At 50.1% G+C, this 8,079-nt stretch overlaps 1 protein-coding gene across 1 annotated transcript in view; it reads left to right on the forward strand.

Moving 5' to 3' along the window:
* Positions 1-1,444: 1,444 nt before the first annotated feature.
* Positions 1,445-8,079, forward strand: part of CACNG2 (calcium channel, voltage-dependent, gamma subunit 2) — a 25,030-nt gene continuing 18,395 nt past the window's right edge. The window contains exon 1 of the mRNA XM_011979139.1: positions 1,445-1,556. Coding sequence (XP_011834529.1) covers positions 1,445-1,556 — 112 coding nt within the window. The remainder of the gene's footprint in view (positions 1,557-8,079) is intronic.

Below are 8,079 nucleotides of genomic sequence, written 5' to 3' on the forward strand. Positions count from 1 at the left end.
GTGACAGAGTGAGACTCCATTTCAGAAAAAAAAAAAAAAAAAAAAGGTATATGTAATACCATAAAATTCCTGAGTAATATCTATAGTACACACTGGAATCTGCCCCTACTTTATAAGACATAGTCTCAGGACTGTAGAAGGAAATCATTGCCAACATGTATTGAGGGCTCTATTAATTAGGTCACACTAGCTACTAAGTCAGTGGCTGGACATAGTCAAATTTCATTTCTCTCTCACGTCAATGCCCCCAAGGACTTCCTAAATGTGTCAGGCACTGTTCTGACTACTCAACATGCATCAGCTCAGTGAACCTCCACGACAATCTGCCAGGGAAGAATTCTTGTTATTGCCACTCTCAGGTAAGGACACTAAGTGACACACAGCTGGACCCAGGCAGTCTGGCTGTGCAACCTGCGTCTTACCCACTGTGCATACACCCCACCCAATTCTTCTTCCATTCAGAGAAGGTTAAAGGACGTTCGCTGTGCCTATGCTGGTGCTGGGGATAAGATGGTGAATGAAACAGTCTCTGCCGTTAGGAAGCCGATGCTCTGGTGATTGTACGGTCTATGCTACTTACCAGTTTTTAGAAAGGCTGCATTCAAGAGTTCACTCACTCATCAGTGAACATAGGGGAGGACCTGCCTGTGACACTGTGCTGGGATTTGCCCCGGGCCGGTTCTCACCTTCCCAGCAGGCACCAAGGAAATGTTTAGAGTCAAAAGACCCTAGTTGGAGCCCTGATTCCATCATTTCCTAGCCACAAGTACTTACTCAGATAGTTTTGCCTCTCTGAGCTTCAGTGTCCTCATCTGTACAATGGGGATGATAAGACCCCTCTCACAGGCCTGTGGTGGAACCAAATTGAGTTGTAGTTCAAGAACTTGGCCAAGGGTACAGCCCCCAGGGGGCTCAATCTCTTCCCCACCCCCATATTTATTTCAGAGCGGTTGGCGGCTGGGTTTGGTGAATTTCGCGCAATTGCAGATGGGAAAGTGTTTTGCAGGCTCTTCTAAAGGGCTGTGGCAGCATCTGGCAGCACCAGTGTGGGGTGTGTCCCTGTTAGAAAGTGATCTGCTGCTTTCTCACATGTAAAATGCAGGGTGACTCCCAGCCAAGCTGGGGCACAGAGACGGGCTGAGGAGTGTTCATCAACCTCCTCCGTGGCAGTCCCCAGCCCGGAATCAAGCCTCCACCACTGCCAAGCCTCCGCTAATCCTCAGAAGCTTCGGTGCAGGGACAGAAGGCAGCGTTTTGAAGTCGTCGGCTTTAGATCCTCTCCGCAGTACTGCGGGTGTGTATTGTGATTCACCAGGCAGATGTCCAAACAGACAAAATGAAACCTTCCTTCAGGGGTGAGAGAGACGGCTGAGTGAGTTTCCAAAGAGCCAGAAGTCTAGAAGAGGCAGGTGGGCCCTAAGCACCCCCAAAACTATGATGTTTCATGCCCTCCTTCTCCCCTTGTTTTGCAGGGAATTTCAAAGGTCTGTGCAAGCAAATCGATCACTTCCCAGAGGATGCAGATTACGAAGCTGACACAGCAGAATATTTCCTCCGTGAGTGCACACAATTGTTTCTATCTCCCTCCTGGTGGTGGGCCCTGCCCTTCCATCCTTCACAGAGTCAAGGACCAGGCCTATCTAGAGGCCCTCATCACAGCAGAGGGCAGGCAAAAGCTGAATCTCTCTCCTTTCCGGAGTGCAGATCTTCATACATGCTGTTCCCTCTGCCTGCAACGCCCTTCCCTCCCCGTCTTTGTCTGGCAAACTCCTACTCAGTCGACCTCAGCTAAAACATCACCTTCTCCAGGAAGTCCTTCCTGCCTTCTGCATGAGTTCCCAGAGGACAGTACTTTATCATTGCTATGGGGTCCTTGACTATTTGAGTAACCATCTCCCAACTCTGCTAGCGTATGGACTCACCCTAGCATTCACCATTATATTCTCGGCCCAGTGCTTGGCATGTAATAAGCACTCAGTGAATATTTCTTGAATAATTGGATGAAGGAACCCACCAGGCAGTGCCAGATTGGAACTTCTAATAAAAAAAAAAAAAAAAAAAAAAGAGAGAGAGAGAGAGAGAGGGATTTTTTCTTCCCCCCGCAAGTCAAGTAAGTCAAAGTTAAATCCTGATGTAACAGCTGCAATCTTAAATCCACCTGAGACATATTATCAAGAGAAAGCAGTCTGAGGCCCCAAGGAAATGTCTCAAGTATCAGCAAAAACTAACAAGGCTACCTATTCCCTGAGAAAGGGATTTCCAAGAGAGGGGCTGAGAGTCCTTGATGCCTGGGACAGCAAAGCCAAAGGTTCTCAGGCCATCTCTTTGGAAGGAGGTTTGCTCTCCTCCCAGGAGCATCCCCGCCTCTGCTCCAGACCCTTCCACCTCCCCTCCCCAACAGCACAACGGTTGCCATTATCCTCAGATCACTTTTATGAAGTATGTAGGAGGCATTTTATTATATAGATTGCCCCTGTCTCTTTCAATAATTACTTCTCACATCAAGCCCAGCTCTCAGGTCAGCCTGGAATCTGGTTTCATTGAAAAGCCCGTGGAATGTGAAGTCAGTCAGGCAGCTGGGAAGAGAGAGGGAGGCAACACGATGCAATTTTTAGATTCTTTTTTTTAAAGGAAAAAATATCATACCCTGCTCGTCATTTCCTTTTATGAATTCCCTCAAGACGTTGCTCTTAACTGGAATTCCTAACAGGCCATTTGGTTGTGGTTACCTGTTACCTACGACTGTGTCTGGGGTGGGGCTGCAGGAGCCCGGCTGTGCAGTAAATGTGGGTTGAGCTCCTTCTGTGTGCTGGATCCTGTGCTCAGTGCTGGGGAGGCCAAGATGGATGAGGGAGACGCAGTCCCTGGCCCCAAGAAGAGCACAGCCTGGTGGGGAGGGCCCTTGGAAAAACAGCTCAACTTGGGAGACACTGCATGATAGAGGTGAGGCCTGAATGTAGAAGGCAGAAGCCAGCAAGCAAAGCCAAGCCTCACACTGGGAGCCACACTCCCGGAGCACAGGGCTCACCAGGTGGAGTCTGAATTATGTCATGCTGTATCTGCTAGGCAGTAAGCGCCTGGGGGCAGGAAACTTGTCTCATTCATTGCTGCCCTTATAACGGCTCAATGAATGCTTTCTGTTAAGAAGAGATAGAGGATTCTTCAGTGGCAATTCCTAACAATTCAACACCTCCATTTCCTTGTTTTTAAGAAAGAAGAGCATAGAGCATAGAGTATTTGGTTCATTTTGATGTCCCTGGACAAAGGACTTGGACTCAGATTGGCAACACAGGATTCTGAAGGTCTGATTTGAGTTGACTTAATTCAACAATATTTTTTGAACATCTGTAACAGGGGTCGGCAAACTTTTTCTATGAAGGATCAGACGTTGAATATTTTAGGCTTTTGGGACCATACAGTCTCTATCCCATTTACCCAGCTCTGCTCTTGTGGCCACTGACAATAAGGAGGCATATGTGTGGCTGTGTTACACTGAAGCTTAACTTGATTTACACAACCAGGCAGCAGTCTTCATTTGGTATAGTTTGCTGACCCCTGGTCTATAAAATGCTAGTCCTGGGCTGGACAACAAAAATCATTTTTTAAAGCTGGAAGACATGAGTTTCTATCATTCTCTACGAAGTTCTAACCTAGATCTTGAGAGAAGCTGGGAGACAGGGATGATTTTTCTAGAAGGATTCCCCCTGCCCCCACTCCCTACCCCTGCTTCTGATTCAGAGCTCCTCTGGGGCCTCCCTGGCACGCTGCATATGTCTACAATTCAACCCTGACCACACTTTGCTGCAATTTCGCTGGTTCACACTTGATATCCCCAAGAGGCTATGAGCTTCCTGAAGGCAGAGCTATATCCCATTCATTTCTGCACCCCAAGCACCCAGAAAAGGCAATGGCAGGGAATTTGACCCAAAAAAACACTTTGATGACTCAGCAATGAAGTGACTGGGCGGGTGAATATGTGAACACTCAAGTAAATCACAGTCTAATGCCCCGAGATCAATGCAAGCAACAGGCTTCCAGAAGAAAACAGCTGGGTTCCCATTCGCCAGAGGTAGGCGGGTGGCTCCCAGAGGTGTGCAGAGCTTAGGCCCAAGGAGGCGGGCTGAGCTGCACCTGGGGTGGGCAGGGCCTGAGTCCACTCCTAGTTAAGGTCTGTCAAACCCATCTGCACAGCTCATCTGCCGCAGGGGAGGCTGTGAGGGGGCAGAAGCAGCCCCTCTCCCTGAGGGCTAGCCATCTGGAGGGAGACCTATGGACCTAATGTTTATGCTGCATGCTGGAATAGAAGGAAGCGTGTGGTGCTGAGGGAACCTGTTCCCTAACCCAGACCAGAGAAGGTCCTTCCAGAAGGGTTCCCTACAGAAGATGGCACCAGAGCCCATTCATTCATTCATTCATTCACTTGAGAGATATTTACTAAGCACTCACTGAGTGCCAACACTATTGTCAGTCCTGGGGATCCAAGAGTAAATCAAACAAAGAGGGCCAGTGCCTTCATGAAGGGTATATCCTAGTGTAAGAAACAAGTAATAAACAAGTGTGAAACACCCTCTCCCTGCCCTCCGCACCCTGAGATAGTTTTGTTGTTGTTGTTGTTGAGATGGAGTCTCTTGCTCTTTCATCCAGGTAGGAGTGCAAGTGACACCAAACCTCTGCTTTCCGGGTTCAAGTGATTCTCCTGCCTCAGCCTCCCGAGTAGCTGGGATTACATGCGTGTGCCACCATGCCTGGCTAATTTTTTGTATTTTTAGTAAAGATGGTGTTTCACCAAGTAAGCCAGGCTGGTCTTAAACTCCTGACCTCAGGTGATCCGCCTGCCTCGGCCTCCCAAAGTGTTGGGATTACAGGTGTGAGCCACCATGCCCAGCCCCAGCTGAGATAGTTTCTGAGTGGTCTGGGAGGAGTTGGAGAGTGGAGAGTGATGGGGGAGGGACCAGTGGGTCCTGGGGGCATGTCACTTAGATAAGGTGGTCCCACAGTTTCTCTGAGTGAAGAAAGGGAACCAGGTAAGATTTCTAGGGAAAAGAGTAGCTGACAGAGAGAACAGCAAGAGTGGAGTCCTTAAAGCAGACACAAAGCATCATGTTTGAGGATCAGCGGTGTGGCTGGCCCTGCAGGAGCCCAGTGCAGGGGTAGAGTGGGGTCCTACAGCAGAGACAGCACAGGAACCCAGTCACGTGGGCCTGGGACCAAGGGGAGACCTCAGTTCTCATTCTAAGTGTGATGGCAGTGACCAATTTAGACACATCAGCCTGGCTGCTGTGGTAGTGATGGTTGGAAACGGAGGCAGGGAGCCCAGGTGGCGGGGTTGGCGGGTGGGGGGAAACCAGAGTGTAACCATGGTGATGGTGAGAAGGAAGGAGATGTTTGGGAGACAGAGCTGACAGCAGCAGAGGTGGCCACTGATGGAGCATGGGCCATGAGGCAGGGGACAGATTTCAGGATAGGGACAGAAGTGAAAGGAGAGGGAAGAAGCAGTGAAGCAACTCTTCTTTCTCCCCAAAGAGCACATTTCAACCCATGTAGAGCATCTCCTAAGGGACCTGGGGCTTGTTTTCGATGTTCCCAAACAGCTCAATTAATTCTTTTTTTGTTTTGTTTTGTTTCGTTTTGTTTTAAGATGGAGTCTTGCTCTGTCACCCAGGCTGGAGTGCAGTGGCGCAATCTTGGCTCACTGAAACCTCTGCCTCCTGGGTTCAAGCGATTCTCCTGCTTCAGCCTCCTGAGTAGCTAGGATTACAGGTGCCCGCCACCACATCTGGCTAATTTTTGTATTTTTAGTAGAGACGGGATTTCGCCATGTTGGCCAGGTTGGTCTCGAACTCCTGACCTCAGGTGATCCACCCACCTCAGCCTCCCGAAGTGCTGAGATTACAGGCGCCAACAAGAGCGAAACTCCGCTTCAAAAAATAAAAATAAAAAGAAGAACAAACAGTAAGTGCAAAGGTCCTGGCTTGGGAGCATGCCTGGAATATCTGAGGAACAGGACTGAGCCTCGTAAGAGAAGAATGGAGTGAGCAAGGAAGGGCAAAGGAAGAGCAAGTGTGGAGAGTTCCAAGGACCCTATGGTTTGCAGCGAGAATTTGGGGGTTTGCTCTGGTTGACCGACACCATCTCACTTTTGAACAGGCTCCGGCTGCTGTGTTCATAAGGGACTGAAATGGGATGAGGGCAGAAGCTGACAGAAGAGTTAGAACTCTGTTGCTATAATTTAGGCAGGAGGTGATGGCAGCTTGAACCAGAGTGGTAGCAGTGAAAGGGGTGAAATAGGATCAATGTTGAAAATATTTCCAGGGCACTACACACAGGATTTTCTGAAAGACTGAATGTGGATTTCGAGAGAAAGGAAGGAGGCAAGGATGGTGCCAAGACTCGTGCCCATGGGGGAGCAACAGGTTGAGACTGGGGCTCAATATCAGCCATACTCAGTTAGAGATGCCTGTGGGACTTCCTGGGGCAATGTCACGGGCTCGGTATGAACCTGAGTCCAGTGTTCACAGGAGAGGTCCCGGCCAGAGATAGTGAGTTTTCGCGTTGTTGGCATGTAGGTGATATTTAAAGCCGCGAGACTCAGTGAACTCACCAAGGGAGTGGTACACAGAGAGAAGGGGAGAGGCCCAGACACTAAGCTCCAGAACACCATGAAGGCTTAGGGGCCAGGGAGATGAGGACACTCCAGGAAAGGGGGCTGAGCAGGAGTGGCCCCAGTGAGGTGTCTGGGGTAACTCCCACCATCCTTGCTACACCAGCTGAACTGGGGATGTAGAGCAGAGAGGGAGGACAGAGAATGCCAGAAGGGCATGGCTGGACAGCAATTCAGAGCTCATCTCCTGGGGTGAAAAGGATGGTGGGGCTCACTGCGCTCAACCCAGCAGGCCGAGCTTAAGACGTTGCCCAGCCTCTTGGAGGGCCTGGCAGAAGGAAGGCACTCAATTAATATCTGATGGACGAATGAATGAATGGACACTCTTACTCCCCAGTGCCTATGAGTATCTGAGGAGTCCCCCAGCCTCTCCTGAACCACACTGATAGAGAAACAACTATAGGAGCCCCTGGTCACCAACCTAGGCTCCATAAAGGCATGACCAACATGGACTTAGCCCCACCTATCACTGGCTTATCCATTAATGAATGGTGACTGGACTGTTTCTCCCAACCAGCGCTGTGGGTCCATCGAATGTGTCTGTTGTGGTGGCCTCCATATCCTCTTCCCTCGTTAACCAAAGATTGAGGAGTGTGGTGAGGAATGAGGCGGTGGTGACTGGGGTGTGACTTCTCTTGAATGTCAAGCATGCATCCGTGCATCTGTCTTTGTGCATGAGGGCATGAGTCTGTGCTGTGTTCCGTGTCTTTCAGTACCTGCATGTCTGTGCGTCTGAGTGTTCGTGTCTGAATGTGTAAGCACTTGTGTGTTTGCACGTGTCTATGTGTATGTGGATCCGTGTGTGTTGTATGTGTGTGTGTGTATGTATGTGTGTTGTGTCCAGGAGATAGGAGTTGACATTTCCTAGCTGTCCTACTGTGATTTGGAGTAAGGGAAGAAGAATCAGAGGAATTTGGCTTCCTCCAACAGTCATGTATTAAGCACCTACTGTGTGCAAGACCCCAAAATCCACTCTATTGTGACTACTCATAGTCCAGGACTGAGGGGTATGGTCAGGTCTCCCCACTCCATATTCAGAGCCTGGGGCTGGAGGTGGAAGTGAGGGGCCCAGGGCTGGCTGCAGTCTCTGACGCACTCCCTCCAAGGAGTGTATCATAGGCCACACACACAGACAGGCCTCAACGGGTGGATCACCAGGCCACACTCCAGAGCCAGAAGTGGACAGAAGGGGGAAGGGAGGTGAGCCCTCTGCAAAGCCGATGCCCCCACTCAGCTCCCCCCAACACACACAAGAGATGTACGCCCAGTTGCCTTTAAACTTGACACCTCCCCAGGGATTCACTGACCACCTGAGGATGATGACAGGCAGCCTGGGGGAAGCCAATAGCAGGAGTGGAATGGAGGAGGGAGGCAGAAGGCAGCCGAGGCAGGGAGGACCCATGCGAGGGGCTTCTGGG

The sequence above is a fragment of the Mandrillus leucophaeus genome, unplaced genomic scaffold, assembly GCF_000951045.1.
Source record: "Mandrillus leucophaeus isolate KB7577 unplaced genomic scaffold, Mleu.le_1.0 Scaffold2, whole genome shotgun sequence".
Lineage (NCBI taxonomy): Eukaryota > Metazoa > Chordata > Mammalia > Primates > Cercopithecidae > Mandrillus > Mandrillus leucophaeus.